Genomic DNA, 21,710 nt, shown 5'->3' with positions numbered 1-21,710 from the left:
TTGTAATTAGAGATCACAAGGAGCGCGTGTTATATACTCTTACTTTCTCTACGTTAAAGAAAACTGCTTTAGCAAACGAGTATTTTAAGCAAACGTATCTGAAAACGAGCGTACAAATTCCGGCGAGAAGTTTAATAGTAATTTTATTTATCTAATTAATTTATCTTATCTAATCGTTTTAATTTTAACGGCTAGTTATTGATTATTGCAACAAGTTTGTTAACCGCCGAGAAAGTTTTGTGTCACGCCGAACGAATATGCCTCCTAATATGTTTAACGTAATTATGCGCGAGTTTCCATCAATCACGATCGCGATGCCTGTAGCGCTGCAATCCAGATGTAGCAGCGGCAATTGTTGCGTCGCACAATTATCAGTACAACAACACAAAAATCAAGACAAAACATAAACGTAGAAAAATGTAGCCGGACGCATTTGACATTTTGATAAGATAACTAACAAAAGTGTGTTAAAGCCATATCGCTCTTTAAATTGCGGAAATTAAACACAAGATATAATTCAAGTAAGATAAAGAAAGAGAAAGCAAAAAGAATGAAAATATCCTTTTATCTTTCATATTTCTTTGTATTTTTTAGGCGGATAATAAAAGCGTTTGTTTCATACAATAGAAATTGTCGCGATACGTTAAAATAATAGTTTTCTTTCCTGGGAAAATGATATCACCACGAAACGTTTATGTAGACGTCGCATCTCAGACAAAAGTTACAATCTTATCACAAAATATGTCGCTATGAACATGAGTTCACTTGTAATCATAAGTATACAATACGCTGCAAATTTCAATTATCATATCCTTCTAAACTATTTAAAATAACACATCAATGGACTTTGACTTGCTTGTTTTTCATATTCGTAAAAATAATTCAAGGCAGTGCTTTCTTTTCTTGAAGATGACATACGGTTGCTAAAATAAAATGTCCAAAAATAATGGTCCTGGCGACTTTCCTGTCGCAAGAGAGAAACGGGAGATTTCAAAAGTTCATTATGAGAGCTGAAACAACAGATCTTTCTGGCGAACGAATCGCGACGTGTAAACTTCTCGTTTTAACGCGTCAAGCGGCTTGCGTCTTCTTATCAGCGAGATCGATATGCTTCTGTAAATCTTGCCAACATTTGTAGTAATCGTCGTCCAGTTTATTGCAAAGCTTCTCGGCCCATTCCGTCACGGCCATGCTGTACGAGGTCTCGAACATAAATGCCTGCGTATCGTCGGCGATCCGTTCTGGCACAAGCTCGCACTTGGACGCGGTCTCGAAGCATTGTTTATCGGGACCGTGCGGAGTCATGATGGAGTGCAGCGACGCGCCACCGGCAGAAAAACCGTTTTCCTTCGCTTCATAGCGTCCCTTTATCAATCCCATAAACTCGCTCATGCAGTTCCCTGAAACCAGACAGCAAATGTCGATATCGTTTGCATATAAATATTCTATAAGCTTTAATAACTCTGCGAAATGTATAACTAGGCGTCGGCAAATGTCGAACGAATCTTTAAGTATTGACGACTTGATCCGTCGATGTTAATCATCGATAGATACGTTAACAAATCCGATAAAACCGGTACGTATACGTCACTATTCGCGATCGCGTAACGACGCACTCGTCGGATTTGCAATGGAAATTACGAGTATTTTGCATATTATCGCTCTCCACGCGCCGGCGACTTATTCATTAACGTGGAGAATGGCCCGCATTGAATACGCCGCTATACTAGTTATCAAATCTCGGAGAAAGCAGCGAACGGCTACTCTTACTGGCGTTCAAACATATTCCAAGATACATATGCCTATAAAACCTCTTACATTGTTGTGTAGCTTCACGTTAGCAAAGTCATATGAATATGCAGTGTCTATAAAAAATGTACGTATTTAAAAAGATTTAATTAATTAAATTCCATTATTTAAAAATACAAAATATAAAACACGATTAAATACAAAGTAAATTAACTGTACCAAAAAGTTCAACAAAAAGTAGGAAATTAATAGAAATATAAATAATTAATGTATCCTTTTTTTTTTTTTTTTAATTTCAAACGTGTGCAACTTCTACGGCATAAAATGGACACTAAAACGCCGACAACAACCGCGTTTTATAGTTTTCAATTACTTAATTCGCGAGGATTGCAACCTCGTTGATAGGCCTACGTCTTTCTCCTTGCACGCGATGGACTTTCTCAGCAAGAAAACGCGATAATGCAGCGAAATACGACAAGGACAGCCGCGATGTCGAACGAAAGTGGTACGTCCCGTCATAATCGATCGGATTGTGATCGTGGCGGCAGGAAATCGGTGAAACGACCTATCGGAGAAAGAGACATTGTGCGACCGGTCACCGGGAAAAATTTCGAGTTTTCTCCGAGCCAACTCGGTTGCACAATTTTCAAGAGCGCTCTTCTGGAACGAAGACACTGCCGAGTTGAGTTCGACGTATATTCACACTTGAATTTTTGCCGTGAGTATTCGACCCCAGGAATAAAAAGAGGCAAAAAAAAGAATCTGCAATTTTTTGAAGATACACCGGTTTCATCCAGACGTCGGCGCATATGTGATTGCGAAAGACATATACTTTCAAAAAGAACTTACGATGATAATAGGGGGGTCGGAAAGTGTGCTCCTGTACGGACCATCTCGGTGGAAAGATAACAAAATCGGCCGCGGCGGTTCCAGGTTTGTTAGTGGGACACGTCAGCACGGTGAAGATCGATGGATCCTTCCAAAATTAAAAAAAAAAAAAATTCAACAAATAAATAAAAAATTTGACTGACTACTTAATTTCGTTGCAATAAAAAATTTCTTTGTAAGTCGCGAAGCGCAGTTAAATATCTGCTTAATGTCTACTTACGCAGTGATCAAAGGAGACAGAATTAATGACCATGAATCTACTGAGATCATATTTGTATGGTACATAATTGCCGTGCCATGCAACTACGTCAAAGGGACTGTGGCCTTGATTGGCCAAGAATAGTTTTCCCTGATATTTGCATATTATCTCGTAATCGATCTCACGATCTTCGTACCAAGCCACTGGCGTCTGAAAGTCCCTCGGACTTGCCAAACCGTTTGCACCTGAAAATTGACCAAGTCATTAAAATGTTCATTAAGAAAATATAAAGAGATAGAATCTTCTCAATGGAAAACAAAATTTAACTATTAATCAACAGCGTCAATTTACCTATTGGTCCCAAATCGGGCAGCTGGAAATGGTTGTCGAAAACTTCGAGAATGTAACCCCGGGACGGGCCAAAGACGGTCACGGAAAATCGCATACCTTGCTGAACGACACATATTTCATTCGGCTCGCATCGTAGCTTACCAAACTCGGTGGTAATCTGCAGAGCGCCCAACTGTGGTACTGCAAATTGAAAATCGATATTACTTTTTCTAAAAAAAAATAAAAAATAAAGAGTGGACTTTCTATTAACACTTACCAATAAGAAAATCACCATCAGCGTTATAGAAAGCTCTATTCTTCATGGATGCGTTGCATAAATATACATGCACGGCAATACCCTGACGCATTTTAGGATCGCCAGCCCCACACAGGGTGTGAAGACCTTCGATGAAGTCGGTCTCGGGATCTCGTCGGGTTGGAACGTCAAAAGTCTTCCATCTTAACTAAATTGTAAATAATTATCATTAATAGCCTTATTATTCCCCCGAAAAAATTAAATATCGTAAAAATTTACCTGATTTGGATTAGGAAAAGTATCGTTCCAATCGTTCTTCACATAACACTCGGCATTACATCTAATAAAGGGTTTAAACGGACTGTGAACAACAGACGGTCTTATTCGATAGAGCCATGATCTTTTATTTTGGCTACGTGGAACTAAAAAAAAAAAGAAATTTTTAATTATTAATTTAATATTACATTGTATAGATAAAAAAAACTATTAATTATGCTGATAAAAAGTTCAAGTTAAGCAATGTTTACTCTTACAGAATTTACAGTATCTCGAGATTTTATTTTATCAAAAAATTTGATAAGAAACAAGTTGGAAACTGAAAACAGAAATCTAATCACACTTAAACTAATAACACATTTATCTCTTTCGTAACAAAACCAACGAGATTTTCCATCCGTTCAAAAACTAGTTATTTCAAGAATTAATAAAGAAAGAGATTTTATTTACCGGTGAACGCTGTGCCTGATAATTGTTCCGCATAAAGACTGTATGGACACTTTTGTGGATTGTTCTGTCCAATGGGTAGCGCTCCTGGGCAACGTTCATCTTCGCTAGAAAACTCGCAGCCGAATCCCACAAGATACTAGAAAATAATTAATACATTTTTAATTCTAATTATTTCAATAAATTGAGAAGCACCGCATTAAATTTCTTACTTAACTTTTTTAAAATAATTCTTTTACGTTACAAATAAAAACCAGAACTGCACAGTTAATTTCTTTGAAAAACGCAGTCTGTATTAAAATAAAAATTAGTTTTGCTACCTTCAGCTCGTCTTTCATGCCTGCCGGCGATTCTCTCCTCTCCTTTACGAATACGTTTCTTTTCCTGATACAAAATACAGAAAATTCCACGACACTCTTCCGTTTTATACTAACACGATCGTTCTGATGCGACGCAGTGACGACGAGATATTAGTATTATACAAAAAAAAAAGGAAGAAAAAAAAGGAAAAAAAAAATATTTATTTATTCACAGACCAATCAAGCGCGACTACTCGCGTAGGCACGGCCACGTTAATGGGCACGGCTTCCTCTGATAACCAATCGAAGAGCTAGAAGTTCCACACCACATTATTTATCGCCAGATTTCTCACGGCCGAAACAAACTCGTAACAAGACAGGTTCATCAGGTGACATTACCAAACTAGACAAACCGTACTCACACATGAAATTCGGTCTCTGACGCACATTAGATATTTTCCCTAAAAGCAGCCGTTGAATCTTGAACTTTGTTAATTTTCTTACTCTTAAATAACACAATGAGGATTGCAGGTAATTTTTTAATAACGCACTTTTCTCGAAGGAAAAGCGGTTAATAAATTCCTAGCGCAGCACTCCTTAATTAGATTCTTTCAAGATACGTCTGCATTTGCATCCTGATTAGACATTCGGTTTTCATTATATTTGCTGGAAACGCTCGTATCTTTAAGGAAGATTTACGAGCAGCAAAGCGTGTACTGCATCACACGTGTCGTACTATAAATGATCGTTGTTTTGTTGGCTACTTAATTAACATCGAAAAGTTTACGAGACTCGGCTAGCTTGTATTTCTTTTATCGCAACGTGTCTTATCTCTTAGATTTCCGAAAGATTATTAGATTTCCCTTATTTTCAGATCCTCGTCCCGATAAGCGAATGGCAATACGAATCGACACAGGAACTCGTCTGGTTTCTTGTGCAAATTGAACCGTCTTCCAGCCTCCGAAACGAGTAGCACGCGCGAATTAAAGATACGTGCGCGATCGCCGAAGGATTCCATATACTTATCTAATCGTTTTCACCTTGAAGGCTAGTTATCGGTTATCGCGAGGAGTTTGTTGACCGCCGAGAAAGTTTTGCGTCACGCCGAACGAGTATGCCTCCTCGCATCTTTAGCGTAATTATACGCGAGTTTCCATCAATCACGATCGCAACGAAGACGTCCGTTGCGTTGCAATCCAGATGTAGCCGCGGCAAAGAAAGCGACTTTAATTCCAGATCGTTAACCGTCATTATCGACAGCCTCGCAACATTTTCTGCTATTTGATAATACGGCGCAGTAATTGTAAATCGAACTTGCATATCTTTCGTTAACGTTATTTTATTCGCGTACCGCTATGTCTTATGTAACTTTAAATTAAAAGTGACTTTGTGTCGCTGGCGGTGTAATGTACATTCGATTTGTATGTACAGCTGTATACTTGCGGATTTTTATTTTATTTTATTTTTTTATTTATTTATTACCTTTTTTTTTTTTTTTAATTATTTGTATTGAACCTCAGATTTAAGCTCGCTCGCGAAAAGCGCGATTACGATGCAGAAAACAACACTTGCCATAAACAAGGCATTTGTCATAATTGCGCTCCATATTCTCGGACTTTCACCGTGGAGAATCAGTCATTTACTGATGGCATATAATAACAAGTCGATCACGTTCGTTTAGAAAAGCCTTTGGTTCTTTTTTTTTTTCTTTTCGTCGTGCACCACAAGCGAATTATCGCAATATTTCTACATATCAGTCTTGATATTATAATTATAAACAAGCGAAATGGAAATCTATAATTAAAACGCATATCAAATTTACATACGATCACGTGTGGTTATCGTGAGCGACACGGTGTTGCGAGAAGACATAAAACAAAAAAAAAAGAGGAATCTAGCTTCTGCTACAGCCGGAAATATCGTTGCATCGAGGAAAAAAACGTCAAAGATGACGAAGCTCGGCCTTCAATCCCATATCATGGCTGGACCAATAAAATGATTTATAAAAGTGTAACATTACGGGCCAATAGGACAATGCTATCGTCACAGACACGTTCTATTTTCTTCCGCAAAACAATAGCCCGCACGTCAATAGATTTCCTCGACGTTAAATTTTACACTGCATTTATATCGTTTTTATTCGCATCTAGTTACCCATAAAAGCAATTGGGCGTCTTAGGCTTAAGTTAATTTACGACGGAGCCTGCTCTCGCGTATGTGCTTCTACAAAAATGGGCTTTGATACACAAAAAATAATAAAAAAAAGATTCTATTGCACTCTGTACATTGCGCAATACTGATCCAACTGGTTCTAGAACTAACAAAAATCGGAGCGACAGTCTCAGGCTTTTTCGATAAGAGACCGGCCGTGGATCGGAGAGCGAATAAATTCTTGAACCGTTGACGACGCAAACTCCGCTCGGACTAGTTTTTATTTTCAGCCGCGACGGAAAATGCAAAATTGTTGAAAAGTTAATTAACGCCCAGCCCACTTTCACATGGTATAATTAACTAGCGCTGAACTTATGATCTTGGATTTATTGATTTCACGTCCATTAATTCCAACAAACTAGTAATCCTGACATTTAATCATATTCTCGTTCGATTAAAAGTGCAGATTTTCAGCGAGAGAAACGGCGAAAGAGTTTCGTCGATAAGCAGCGATTACAAATTACTGAAATTACAATTATTGAAAAGTGAAGGTGGATTAAACGAATAAATATCGAAGGTCTTCAATAATCTCTTATGCCGCGAATATAGATTATATATATTTTAAATAATGAAAAGCAATGACTTTGGCCTTCCTTTGATACCCGGACTACTGATATTACTCGTTTAGTTGGTCGCGAGAAGAGAAAATACTGGAATAATCTCTCTATAATCTGCGTTATTAAAAAGAAACGCAGAAAGGAAATGATCTACGTTGAAAGACTTAACTTTCTTCAAGCGGTGTTTGGAATCGCTTAATTCAACGATAGATCATTCGGAAATGGTACATTCGCGAGAAATGGCGTTGGAAAAATTTTCAATTTATGAGCCTCTATTCATAAACGTTTGTGAATAGGGCTCGCGGACCGCTCGGAGCTCGTTGTAGCACCTGAAAGAAGATACGCGACCCAACGTCAACGGCAGGGAATTATTCTTTACAGTTAGGCGTAGTGGGATTGAGCAAGGTGGTGGCGAGGAATTCTCTTCTTGGTAGGAGATAAAATTACGCCGAAGAGAGGAAAGAGCGGTGCCACCTCGCGGTGGCAGCGGCTTCTCTCTTCCATCTCCCTGTTCCGAGAGAGGACTTCCTTTTGCATCTCAGAAGAGAGAACTAACGGGGAATGCACAGATGCACACCTGAGGAAAAAGAGTTCGATCCCGTGCACGCTTTCTAGGTCGCGCTTACTTTTCAAGAAGGCGCGCGTCGTCTTCTCTCCGAACTATTAACAGGCACGGATAGATGCAAATTTTTTTTTTTTCGCTAATACCTGGATTATATTAAAATTTCGTTCCAATTAAAATTATGATTTAAACGAGAAACAAATATTCCCGTTTTTTCTCGTATGACATACTTGAAGATTAATAAATTAGAAACGCACGCTGTTGCCCTTAGCTTCTACGCAGAGAGAGTTCTTCAAACATCGTTTGACTCTCAGGATACGAATAATACTAAAAAAAAATTTAAAAAAAAAAAGAATAAAATCGACAAGAATCGGAAGAACTATAAGTGCGAGGAAAGGTAAAAGCACGAGATGCGTGAGATCTCCTCCGGTGGAGAACCGCAGAGCTGCATCCCTACCTCGAAACGTTAGGCGAGAGCAGGTGAGTTCTCGACGATCTGCTCGAGAGTGGCGAGAGAGTCCCGGTCTGCCGCCTCCTGCGCTCGCACCGGTGGCAAGCACCGGCCTCCGAGAGAGACTCGCGTGAGTTCGTTGGCCGACCGTCACCCGCACGCCCGTTTCCCGATCGCTCACGCTTTGCTGTTCTCCATCTAGACGGCCGACAGATTCTGGAAGTTGGCCCGGAAAAGGGCAGCCCGGCCTGTGCGGGCGAACGCGCTTACGTTCTCTTCCCCAGACGTCGATCGGTGTGGAAAACCCGCGCGGGATATCGCCGGAGCTCCGGTCGAGAAATCGACCCGCGTCACCCAACCTGTCGGCAGGTGCTAACTCGCGCGTGACTCCGGTGTTAGCTCGCAGTCATAGTCGCGCGCCCGCTCACGCTGACCGGACGTGTTCGCCAAGCTGGCAAGAGCCAGCGGGAAACGCCATCGCGATCGTATAACCGACGACGGCTCCATGGGACCTGACTCCTTCATAATTTTCAACCGGGAACAGCCGGAGGACTACGTTTGAAGACACGTTCCTTTTCGCGGAGCCAGCTCGACGTTTGAATCTACAGAGGATTCCGTTCTCTAAAGTGCGAGGATAATCAAGCGAAAAAACACCTGCGAAAGTTTCGAGATACTCTTCGAGAAATCGGTTCCGCATTCGCGTTGGAAAAGCCATGCGTGCTTAAGAAAAATTAGACGGAAGTCGTCGAAGAGTTTAACTAAAGTTTGAAGGAGCCCTTCAGCGGACTTGTACGGAGCGCGACGAAGATCAGCCGTTCGACCGACGCGAAGCGGAAGTACCGTTGCCTCCGGTCATACTAGAGACCCGCGGATAAACGGCCTTGACGGCACGAGCCTCGGTGAGTCTTGGCTGATTCGAACTGGGACAGCGGCAGCGTGTGCTCCGATAGATGGACGGGAAGATCGAGCGAAATCTGCGTCTTCTTCTGGCACGGAGAGGACTTGCTTGAACAGCGACCCGAAGCTTTTAGTTTCACATTCGGCGCTTACTCGGCGGCGGCAAAATCCGGTTTTGCATGGGTGTATATGTAAGTGAACCGTAATCCATAAGTACCGTAATGTCGCGAGTACTACTCTCAAAAGGCAGCGTTTAGCGTTGAACTCTCCAGTAGATACTTTATAAAATTATGTATTTAAATTTGCTTTAAGTAGTTAAAAATATCAGGCTGCCTAAATTTTTTTTTTTTTTTTTTTTTTAATAATATGCGTGCAGCTTTTTTTCATACTAAACGTAAGTTGATAGTTTGAATTCAAAGGGCTGACTCTGTGCTAATATCAGGCTTCTCGACGGTGACTTGAAAGTTAGTAAAATCGGCTGACTGTAACGAAGATCCACGGTTTCTATCGTACGATCCGGTTTTGCGTGCAAATCTAATAGCTGCTACTTTTCACTCGTAATGAGCGGCGCAAACGTTCATGCGTGTAAATAGGAAAATGCATACTTACACGCGCGTTTCCGCGCCGAAGATCGGAGCGAAAGATCGTAAAGCTGATATCCAAAATGCACGCTGCCCATATGACTGGCGGGATTCTTGTCGGATATTAATTTAATCCACGACCGCTGACACACTTATTCTCTCGTAAATTCAGCGCAACATATGGCGGTCTCGAGCTTTGTCGGAATAAATGCGCAGCATGCGTTTAATTTAATTCGAAGTATCACATTTGGACGGCTGAAAATTAAAAAATTATACAATTGTAAAATATAATAAACCAGTTCAACAATCGTTTGTTTAAATTTTGAAAAAAAACTTTTTCAGTCGTGCACCCATTTTTTTCTTTAATGTTCACAAATTTATTAGTTTCTTTTCTTTTCTTTTTTTTTAATGAGAATTTTAATCACGGTTTATTAGCCACATTCAATTGATCAACACGCACGCTCGTTTTATCGTGAATGAAACGAAATCGCGGTATCATGAGTAGCATTATGCAGAGTTGCGAGTCGGCCTTGCGGGGGTCAGTTCCACGCATGAGACTCCGATCTTTCGCTGCTGCACCTTGAACGTCAACCACTTGCGTGACAACGCTTGCAGTGATAAGAAAGACATATAATGCGACGCGGTTCACGGCCGATAATGAGGTTAAAGAGACTTTGGAGCGGCGTTATCCGCAACAATAAAAATGTTGCAACTTCATGCGCAAAATGAAACCACTAGCTGTAGCCTAAACACGAAATAATAAACGTAAATGAATAATTCCACGAAAGAATTAAGTTCGCTCGACTTTCTTTTTCTCTTATTTTTTTATTTTTTTTATTTTTTTTAATACGACTTTTCACTTTTTTTATTTTTACTTTTAATTTGTTTTAGTAGAAAGTGATGATTACCTAACTAATTATCTTACTTAAAAAAAAAAATAAAAATAAACGTTTCACATATCTTTAAGTTTCTTTGAATATTTTATTTCCAATAGTTTACGTAGTAAGAACAGTAACGATCGAAGTATACGTTATATCTATTTTAAAGTGAAATTAGAAGAAGGAAGTTTTTATCGACTTTCTCGAAGCCGATACATTTAATTCGATGCGTGTCTAAAATCACCGATCCGACAATAAAGATGTAACAGCTACGAATCCATAGCTTTCTAATGATCTCTCACACGAATTTGCTTACTACGACTCGCGGTAAAAAAAAAAAAAAAAAAAAAAAAAAGTACGAGACACCGGGCGAGGAGGCTGTTCACTCGGAAGCAAGAATGCGCCAAACGTTGCTCGTCATTACGGTGGGCAATGAACCGACTATTAAAGCAATCCATGATTTGATCGACGTCAAGGAGATCCTCGCGTGATCGCGCAGCAATCAACATCGCGAAGAGTTCATTATTATAATTACCCATTTCATTAAAGGCCAAAGATCCCGCTTGCAAAGTAAAAAACACGCTCTTTCACGCTCTCGTCTCTTTCGTTTCAAATTTTAATTCTTTTTTTTTGTTTTGTTGCTTTTCGGCCTTCACCCGGTTGAGCGGAAAGCGTGTCGTTGGCGCGTATCGCAATGCGCACGACACACAGAAAAAGAATTCGCGTGGACGGGAATTTTTTTCCGGGGTGGTGCCCATCACATCCCGGCGAAATCATCGAGTCGCGAGCATCCGTCATTCCGTTTTGTCACGGATACATTTTCATACCTTGGTAAAGACCCGTGACGCCACCCGGGGCATCACGCAGCCGTCTCTGCCCAAGAAGTCAATAAAAATGCAACAGACTGTGAAATCACGATTGCGTTTTCTCTTGTCAACTTTGACGAGAGCGAGAAGACGGGGACACTCGTCTCGGATATAAAAAAATGTAATCAAACAAATAAGATAAGACGAAACAAGGTTGATTTTACGGTACGAGTTGACGATTGGTGAGATAGCGATCATGAGAGGCTGATTGATCCACGAGGACGGCGAGAGATCTCGCGACGCGAATTTCTCCTCTCGACGGGCACGGAAATTAAAAACACGTGCGCGCGGCCGTCGTCTACTAAATCGTTTAAAGTGTTTAAACCACTTTCTCGCATAGCCGAACGACCGAGCGAGATTCGTCACTTTTGTTGCTCCGCAGAGACGAAATCTCGTTCTCTTACGCGATCGCGCGCTCTTCTTTCGCTTCCTTCTTTCATCACGCGACCCAATTACGCCACAGGCCAAGCACATCGCACGCGAATTTGCATAACAACGCCGGTACGACGCACAAGTGTATTTCCGCAACGCTAAAACGTTCAGTAGCTCAAAAACCGATCTTTCAATCGCTCATCATTTTTTTTTTAGCCTTCAGTATCGTTTGAAAGAAAAGATCTCGCGCGATATAAGAAATCTTATCAATTCTAGACAACTTTGATTGTAAATACATTTTTAATTGCAACGCTGTTAAAAAATTTTATTTGTTTCGCAAAGAAAGGATATCCGCGTTCCAGAAAAAGACGTTCCTCGTTTGTCGGATATTCTTATTTTTTTTTTTTTTATTAAATTAATTGGACTCTAGTTGGCGTCTTGCGCTGTGTATCAAGCGCGCGGTTTCACCTCAATGAAACGAGAGCGACTGAGAAGCGGCGGCGCGCAATTTCCATGCGTACCGTGGAATTATGGCAGGAAAGGAGTTACGAGCTCCGGTAGCTTACGGTAAAATCTAATCAGCGTGTCAGCGGGTTACCGGTCTAACAAAACGTGAAATAATCCGGCTAGCGACTGGCAGTGTCGGTTAACTTGAACTTAGCAAAGATAAATATGTAATGTCTTATAATTCTTCAGCGAAAATTACACAGGAGCTTTAACCGCGAGCCTGCGCGCTTCCACTTTCCTTACTACTACGAGTCGCTTACGAGGTTACACGTCTAATTGCAAGTAAATATAATCTCCCGTGACAACAATAGCCTTCTCGTCACGTTTGCCGAATCATCGACATTTTTTTCTTCCACGGAGTAAACTTTTCCGGCGAACGAGGTCAAGCCCAGACTTTTGCGCAACCGCGGGTAATCGCTGTTAAGCAACGGGGATTATCACAAGTCCGCGTACATACTGTTCGACAGATGTAATCAATTGTGGCTCGTAAAGGAAACGAGCTGCAGAGCTCGGGAGAATAGCGAGCGAAAAAAAAAAAGAAAAAAAAAGAGAAAGGAAATTCGGGCGCTTTTACTGCTCGTTTAATAAGAACGAGGCGATCGCTTCCGCGGACAGGCTCCGCGTCTAAAATCGAGTTCGTTCCGACCGGATAAGCTTGCGGATAAACACCGATCTGATTCTAATCGATCTCTTTACTTGTCCCTCGTACGCAGCAGGAGACCGGTAAGCCTCCACCTCCTAATGTCACCCCGAAGATGGCCAGGGATCGTGCCGGGTCGGAATACTCAGGCCATATGAGTGACACCACCACGTGCAGCTGCGTCGCGAGCTCCATCGACAAGGTGAAAATGCATTCAGTCATAAAACGCACGTACATACTTCCTGCCCAGTATAAAAAAAAAAAAAAAATTGAGTAAAACCCTATTTCGACGAGTAAATAATTTTTCTAATTCTTCTTTTCTTTTTTCTCTTTATCTCCGATAAAGACGTTATCAAAATTGCAGTGCTCGTTACGCGGCTGCGGCATGTTCCAAGAGCCTTTCTTTTTGCATCCGCCGGGCTCTCGGCCGCGGGACGGTATCTACATTAATCCGATGAGCGCGTATATCGGCGAGCCGCCGAGGCCCAAGGATGCGGCCGAGTCCTTCTACCTGCACAGCCCGCACGATCTCGTCTACACCAGGATCACGCGGCTGTTCGGCGACGCCGAGAAGACGCGGAACGGCGTCGCGGCGGAGCAGCGCGGCATGCCGGAGAGGAAAGACGAGACTCTGACTGGTAAGTAGCACGTCCCAGATACCTCTCGTCGCCGTATTACAACGCGCGCTACACCCGGTGTCCGGAAAATATCCCGGCGACCGGTCGTCGAAAACGAAAAGGACTCTTACCCGAAAGGCGATCGTGCGAACTCGACGCGGATTCGCGACGTTAATTCGCTCGTAAAAATAAACGGCGTATCGTATTCTTAATAAGATCTTGATTGAATGTTTTGGCTACTGAAGCGTGGAATGCGAAAGTTCAGAGATGCTGAAAAGGCGCGAGATAAAAGTCGAAGAGACGATTAATTCTGTCGATTAAATTATTCGCGCGTGACACAATAAGCTCGAGACGATAAATTTGAGACACCCTATCCATTCCGTCGCTTCTCGACAGCCACCAGTTGGAGGCCGACCTCGATTCGCATCCGACATTCGGTATCATCTTTCCATTCTTCTTTCGCTTTTCTTAACGATATTTGCGAAGTCTCAACGATCGAGCAAATAAATAAATTTGCCATTATTGCTTTCGCTTTGTACATCGATCCGCGTTAAATTTTCAACCGATTATGGTTATATATTTTGTAAATTATAATGTTAATTGAAGATTAATTAAAATAATTAATATAAAAGTCGCACGTAAATTAACGTTTTGTCGAGGAAGATCCGCGAGGGAATTCAAGTCGCAATTGTTTTCATTACGTTTTACCTTGCAAGCAATAAATTTAATCGCTCGTTTTACAAGCGGCACACGTGAGTGCGTGGTAAAATGTTGCACGATTGATCACGAAGAAAGAGAAATACCTGGGTAATTGTCAAGGGGAGTGAAAAAAGCCACACACGTCGCGGACAACTCGCGAGCTCCGCGAAATCGGGTTAAAGACTTGCGCGCGATTTACCGAGGATACCGTTAAGCTGTGCTGTGCGATGCAGCTCTTAATAAGTAAGAGCAATAAAAACTGCGATCGATGGACCGCGCCAGTTGCAGCGGAGCGCGTAAAAGTTGCCAATGCAGCGCGAGATCCAACTGGAGAGATAAGAGATTGCATTTTACTAAAAATTCGAATTTTAATCGCAAGTTTTTTTTTTACAAAAAAAAACCTTAAAAAAATCAGCACAGAAAATTAAAAAAAAACTTTTTTTTAACATATTTTAATAATTAAATTTTTTAAGTCAATTTATATGTGCTGGTTTTCTTTCATGATTTATTTAAATTTCGTGACACAGTGGTTGATGAAGGCACAGTTGAATACAACGATCCTACGATAAATTTTACGAATCGCGAAGACGAGCTTTGGCCGAAGATGCTTGGGAGAACTTCTCAAACGTGATGCTGGCTTTTAATTTAATTTTTTTCTTTTAAAATAATTTTTTTTTTATTGGATGCAATTTTCTCATGTGCGATACGTAATATTTCGAACGCGACTTCGGCTTTCAGTGAAAGTGGACGTGCACATCAACAACGGCGGATTCGTCGGGCGACCGCACACAGGCAACGGACATGCGGCGCGTTCCGAGATCGCAAGGGAGTCCACGGATCACGCTTACGAGCAGATCTGCGTGAGGCAGGAAGAAACGAGCAGCGTGAGCTCGTCATCCCGGAAAAAGCCGGCGGACAATGCTTCCGACAGCAGGTAACGTATTCTGCTAATTCAATTTGGTCGTTAAGTCGTTCTCGCAATGCCACGAATCACAATTTGTCGAACTCGTGTCGAGGGAGAATTTTGACGAGCGCAGCGAAATGTCAGATAGTAATACGAACGGTGCGGAGGTAAGCAGTATTGAAGTAACAGCTGGCACGTTGTGTAACTCTGTCGCGAAACGAGACTGTTTCTGCAATCGTTAAAAGATTTCGAAGAACGGCGTCGTATCGCTATTTTTCTCGCCCGTCATTTATCGCAGAGATAAGCGAGCTCGTGTCAGGTGTTTAATCGCAAGTGAGATTAGAGTCTATTTCCGACAATAGCCTCGGGTTCGTGGATTCGCGAAACAGATCGTCTGTGACGTTTCAGTCGTTCTCGAAAAATCGACAGGCGGTACAGTCGGTCCAGCAGCGCCAGCGAATCGTCAAATATGAGCAGCGAGATCCACGGCCTCTCCTCGACGACGTCCACTCCGTCCTTGTCGCGGCACAGTAGCAGCGAACGGATCGGCAAGCCAGGGATCAAAGCGACCGCGGAAATGTTACACGGTACGTTGAAAGTGCCAAAGAAAAAAAAAAAAAAAAAAGAAACGTGCGACGAGCATGACGACGAGAACAATTCCGATTGACCAATACGCGTTTCTGTTTCGGCTTACAGAAAGGAAGGACTCGTCTAACACGCACATGGAAAGTGAAAAGGAGACCCGCGCAAATGGCAACGGCGGACCTAGGTAAGTAGGACGAATCGGTACTTGGATCGGGGGCTTACGCCAATAAAAGGAGGAAAGCTCGATCGAAAGTCGATCGAACGGCGAAGCTGCTCGTTATCCGCGCGACGCGACTCTCTCCTCTTCGCCGTCGTTGCCCGTTTTCCCATTTCTCGCGTGTATCACCGTAGCAAGTACAATTTTTGTTTCTTTAGTCTCTCGAAACCGCCGCCACCGCCGCCGCCGCCGCCGCCGGACGACGACGTCGTGGTTGTTTTGGTGAACGCGAAACCGCACGCGGATGCGGCCGCCGACAAGAAGGACTCGCGAGGAAGCGGCCAGGATGGCAGGCCCGAGTCCCTTGGTGAGAAACCGCTTTTCGACGCCCATTTCCTCTCGTTGCGAAATTACCGCGTGCGTGAAAGTTGCCAGCCCGACTTCAACCCGAAACGCGTGCACGCACGTTCACCTGACATTTTCCACGCGGGAAAAATCCGCTCGATCCACATCGGGCGTTTCTCCCCTCCCTCCCTTTGTTCGCGATTTCAGCCTCGAAAGGCCAAAGCCGCGGATCGCAAGAAAATCCGTTACTTATCGGAGCATTGCCGCAGCCGTCAAAGTAATTTCGCGCCCTAAAATAGATACCTACCACTAGGTGTCGAAACGATAAGTAAGAGGACATCCTTTTAATGCGAAATAACCATAATTTCGCAATAATCGCGAAAGAGATCGCCACGCACGAACGATTTCATGGCCGATGTTTTACGACTACCGGTCGAAGACCGTTGTACTCTCAATTACTTCCTCGACAGATTTTACTTAACGAGTCGATCTGTGTAAATGACGCCGGTATATTCCGGTAAATTTCGGACCCCGTCTTCGACATTTAGTGCTTCCGTAATTAAAAAAATATATCTATAATTTAATTATCTCCGCTGTAATGAGTTAATTTTTTTTTTTTTTTTTCTTTGTCGGAGAAAAAGATCAACAACAAATTTGTTGAAGCCCCTACCGGATCATCAGGAAATGCGGAGGCTCCGTTATATATTGTGTATATAATTCTATGCTACCATGTTTTCATCGCTGCGGTAATTGCCCCGACGTTCACGACGGCCGACTCTTCGATACGAATGTAAAGGCAATTAGCTAAATCGACCGGCTGTTTATACAATGAAAATCAAGGCGAAATTAATTCGCAGATGTTAATCAGGACCGCGAATTTAATTGGCCCGACTCGGGCTGCGATCGCAAGAGCGCCGGAAGGCAGGGGAGGGAAAGAGGCTTACCCCGTCGCGATCTCGATTTGGGCTGCACGCCGTATACTTCGGGCTTTAATTAAACTGTTAGCGGATCATGTTCAGCGGAGGTGGCCTCACTTACTAGACCATGGCACTCACCGGGCATATAATATACTTACCTAGATTTCACTTGCCCCTCGGTAACGACCGTCGTCCAATGCTTAAAGGATATAACGAGCCGGCCCTCTCCCCGTTTCTCCTCCCCCTCTATCATTCTCTCTTCGCTTACTTCTTTAGCGTTTACTCCACCTTCTCTATCTCCCCGTCTATCTCCGTTTCTTTCTTTCTCTAACGCTCGCTGGTCGGTCTCGGAACAGCGGCCAACAAGTCCGACGCATCATCCTCCGGCGAGCATCCACAACAGCCGGAAGTGCCGGGTCCCGCCAGTGCGCCGGCGGACGCGGACGAAATTAAAGCGAGCCAGGCGTCCCACCTGGTAAACAGGCACATGGTGCTGCCGTTCATACCGCCGAAGTTCGCAAACGCGGACTCCAACACCCTGATCAAGCCCTCGGAGTACCTGAAGAGCATCTGCAAGGTGACGTCTAAGAACAGCCTGTCGAAGGCGAGGTCAGTGATCCTTCCTGCTACGCTACGTACGTCAAAGTGTCTAACTTCTGTCTGTCCCGTGATCTCTTACGTGTAGATCATCCGTCAGCCGAAGTGACCAATGCCTTTTTTTTTTTTTTTTTTTTTTTTTTTAAATTATTTTATTCTTTTTCTTATCCGTCTGTTTAACTGACTAATTCTGCGATAACGATTTGCATATTTTAAATCGCACGGTGCACTTCGTGGAATAGAACCAAGCGAATAACGAAAGATAAGGATTGCTCCATGTGCTTAGATAGAAATCTATTTAGATTGTTTAGAAAGTGGCAATTTAAAATTTAGCTGAAGCGTTTTATTTATGGTGTCTGCACGATTGCCTGAAACCGCACGGTTTTATAGCACGTTACGTGACGTTTAAGTAACAAAAAGTACTTGAGTGAATGTTTAGCACTTCGGACTCTAATTCAATTTAATAATTAAATTTAATTTAAAAAATAAAAAAAAGTAACAAAAAAACAGAAGAAATAGCGCCATTATTTAATTATCTGTCTCGCGTGACAATGCGAGAAATCGCGCCCGCAGGTCGGTGGACAACTTGGACATTCAGAGCCGGAATACGGAGGAGGTCGAAGAGGAGGACGTGGACGAAGAGAAAGGAGCGCGAAGAAATAGCGAGGAAGCCAAAGGGTCTCCTACGGGCCCTCCGCCGCCGCCCTTGTCGCCTCTGCAGCAACGAGCACAGAGTAATCAGGCCTCGGGTACCGCCGGTGCCGGCAGCGAGGCTGAGGGCACCAAAGGTTCCCCGCAGCAGCCCTTGGCCACTATCAGCATCCAGGACCTCACGAGCATACAGCTGCGACGCACCGGCACGAAGATGAACGCCACCAAGACCTTCTCCGCGCCGCCTCCTCGCAGCGTGTCCATGACTAACGGTAAGCTAGCCCGCGACACACATGCACGTATAATTTAGCGCTTTTGCGCGAACTCGAGCGTAGGAATTCCGAGTTCATGGCTGCCGCGCGTTGCTACACCAAATTAATATATAAGATCACATTACCTCGCTGCGAGATTTGTAAAATAAAATCGCGGACGGGCTCGAATGTAACTGTACTGGTTTTAGTTTCGGAGCCATTCTTCGTGCAAAAGACGGACCTAATCGCCGAGCTGAAGCGCACGAAAGATATACCCGGAATCAAAAAGCTGAAGGTGGAGAGAGCGCAGGTCGAGAAAACTCAGGAGCAAAACCTCATGTCGGAAATTAGCAAGGCGTTCAGCGTTACGAATTTCGTTGATCAGGTAAGATTGCTTTTAAAAAAGTTTTATTTTTTTCCTCCGCTTCTAATGTTTTTACGAAATTAAAAGAAATTTTAACTTGTTTTTTTTTTTCTTTATTTTTTTTAAGATCCCTGAAAAGGATAGCTCGGGAAACGTAATACCGATTTGGAAGCGACAGATGTTGGCCCGCAAAGCTGCCGAAAGAGCGAAAAAGGAGCTCGAGGAACAGATAGCGCGAGAAAACGAGGAAAGGCGGCAGAAGGCGATTCCGCCGTGGAAACGGCAGCTCCTCGCCAAGAAGGACAACGAAGAAAAAAAGTACGGAGATTAATGGGCTCATATCGATAAATCAATGATGCAACTGAATTTCTCGACGAGATAGAGAAAGCTAGAATTTAATTACGGCGAAGTCTTACAACAGGCGAGGAATGTTTTAACCGCTCGTCAGAAAATCGTACTTGGATTGTGCGTTGCTTTTCGGAATAGATTCGTCTCCCGTTCTTTTACAAGATTCAACTCCATTTTTAGCCCAAGAGGGGGAATATACTAAGTGCTTCAATTATTGCGGATATTACAATTGCCCCTTGTTGCAATTGGTTTTAAGTTCCTCCGTCTCGCGCCACGTGCAGAATTGCACGATATGAATAATGTTTTACGCGCGCGTTAAAAGATTAGCCCGTCTGATAAGAGATACTCATGTCGTTTTCGAGTACAGAAGCTGGTTATTCAAAGTGTACATTATTTTTTTTCTATTTCTTTTTACTTCTAAGCGAATAAGAAATAATATCGAGAAGAAGAGGGTTTAATTTATTTTTTGGAATATTAATGTGGAAAGTTGTTCAAGTGTCGAATTGTCGGTTTGATTGCAGACTGAATCAGACGCAACTGATACCTACGTCGGCGAGTACATCGACGTCGAAATTCGAGGCGACGATAAGCCCGAAGAAAGACGCCGCGCCGGCGGCGGTCTCGTGCGTCATCAAGAAGGAAGAAAAGCCTGAAGCCGACGAGAAGCGGGACGATGCCAAGGATGACTCCGACGACGGCCAGATCATACCTTGGCGGGCGCAATTACGGAAGACCAACAGCAAGCTCAACATCCTCGATTAATTGCGAACGCCTCTCCCGTTTGCCGTAAGAAAACGCGCGATTTCGTGTATCACGAAGTCCTTCCCGGAGCTCAACGGAGCTCGCGTGGCACGAAAAGAGTGAATGCGAGATAGATATATCTCGCTAGTTTAGATAATAAACATATACGATGGTATTACGGAATTACGCAACGCGGAATTCGTCATTCTCTAAAACGTGGGGGCAAGAGCGAGAAATTTACGAAAGCATTCTATGCACTTCATCGCAGTGCCTCGCTCGCGATGCCTCAAATATATCTTTTAGAAAATATAATATTCCACGACGGAGTGAAAAAGGAATGAAAACTTACGAGTAATTCGCCGGTTAACTTCCCCGAGGAAACGATTACTGAAATATTTATTTGCAGGAAGTGTAGTAATCGCTTTGTAAAAATTGCGCACCATACGAAAATAAACATGTGCTGGACCTGTGTGAAATTACTTATTATTAATGTTTTGAATTATATAAAAACGTTGCGTCATATGTACATACATACGAATAAGTCTTACGAGTCGTTAGTATTGTAAAGCTTGAGGCAGCCTGTTATCGTTCATCGATCAGTTCTATCATTGTCAGTTACTAAAAAAAGAAAAAGACCAAAAAAAAAAAAAGAAAAGAAAATAGAAAACGCGGAACGTTTCGTTTCCTCAAGTACTATTCTCAATTAATTTCTGAACTTCGATGGAAATGCCGATTTTCGTTTACTTCGACGGGCATTTCACTTGGCGTTCAATCATGCAAAGTGTCCGAAGGGACAGTTGGTGATTCTAGGCCTAATTAATCGTGTCGGAGAGAACATCAGCGGCGCGGCGAATGTGCCTGGTAACTACCAATTACAGTCATTAGAACGCTGAAGCGACAGATCGGCGAATTAATGCCGACGTTGATTAATAACTACGGCGTTACGATAACGTCTGGCACGTTACAACATATCGCTCGGACAACAGTTATCTTCCGCTACTTCGCGAAGAGATTTATCTTCGTGAAATAACGGGGCAAGAAACGAACGCGAGATATCTTCGGCATGGAATTGTACTAACCCCTTAATCGCGATATCATTGAACGGAGTAAATCTACGGCGTATCACTTAAGAGAAACTGTATGTATATAACTGATATTTCTATATGATGTTTGTATAATTAATAACGTCTTGAAACTATACGCTTCGGGTGATTATTTTTCCCTCTTGCACAAATAATTTGAACAATTACAGCAATTTAAAAAAAAAAGGAAAAGAAAAAAACATATATGAGGAAAAATATAGTACATGATGTATTTTACACATCTGAATGTTTGTCTAAAGTGCTTCCGAGCTCAGGTCTGCATTTTCTTTCCAATACAAAGGAAAACCATTTCCGGTCAGCGGTCTCTCGCAAAATACTTTTCCCTTAGGCTAATGCGGAGGGTAGGAGCAGGAAAAGCCCTTAGCCGTCCATTTGATAGGGCGCATTTATCTTCTCTTTGACGCTGCGAACAAAGCACGTCATTGTACACAATCGCCAACGTCCGTGACGTGCGTGGTCGTGCCC

At 42.7% G+C, this 21,710-nt stretch overlaps 3 protein-coding genes across 3 annotated transcripts in view; 1 reads left to right on the top strand and 2 right to left on the bottom strand.

The window, feature by feature from the left end:
• Window positions 1-490: 490 nt before the first annotated feature.
• Hgo (homogentisate 1,2-dioxygenase) lies at window positions 491-4,627 on the bottom strand. Its single transcript, XM_070664924.1, has 8 exons — window positions 4,466-4,627; window positions 4,149-4,284; window positions 3,702-3,844; window positions 3,444-3,630; window positions 3,188-3,367; window positions 2,858-3,081; window positions 2,599-2,725; window positions 491-1,400 (listed from the first exon to the last, which is right to left on the bottom strand). Exons 1-8 carry the CDS (start codon window positions 4,481-4,483, stop codon window positions 1,072-1,074), a joined length of 1,344 nt encoding a protein of 447 aa, XP_070521025.1. The 5' UTR covers window positions 4,484-4,627; the 3' UTR covers window positions 491-1,071.
• A 417-nt stretch (window positions 4,628-5,044) lies between these two features.
• Window positions 5,045-21,710, bottom strand: part of LOC139107359 (uncharacterized) — an 85,687-nt gene continuing 69,021 nt past the window's right edge. Inside the window, exon 4 of the mRNA XM_070664925.1 lies at window positions 5,045-9,958. The gene's annotated coding sequence lies outside the window, so the exon portion shown is untranslated. The remainder of the gene's footprint in view (window positions 9,959-21,710) is intronic.
• Window positions 13,013-21,338, top strand: F (espin protein forked; the record flags this gene model as incomplete). The annotated part of the gene is made up of 11 exons (XM_070664234.1): window positions 13,013-13,168; window positions 13,331-13,604; window positions 15,021-15,216; window positions 15,595-15,773; window positions 15,883-15,955; window positions 16,147-16,295; window positions 17,547-17,799; window positions 18,361-18,710; window positions 18,899-19,074; window positions 19,181-19,371; window positions 19,923-21,338. Coding segments are annotated over 11 exons (2,238 nt in total), but the record flags the coding sequence as incomplete, so codon positions are not given.

The sequence above is a fragment of the Cardiocondyla obscurior genome, linkage group LG12, assembly GCF_019399895.1.
Source record: "Cardiocondyla obscurior isolate alpha-2009 linkage group LG12, Cobs3.1, whole genome shotgun sequence".
In the NCBI taxonomy this organism is placed as follows: Eukaryota; Metazoa; Arthropoda; class Insecta; order Hymenoptera; family Formicidae; genus Cardiocondyla; species Cardiocondyla obscurior.
This window is presented reverse-complemented; position numbering and strand designations above follow the sequence as displayed.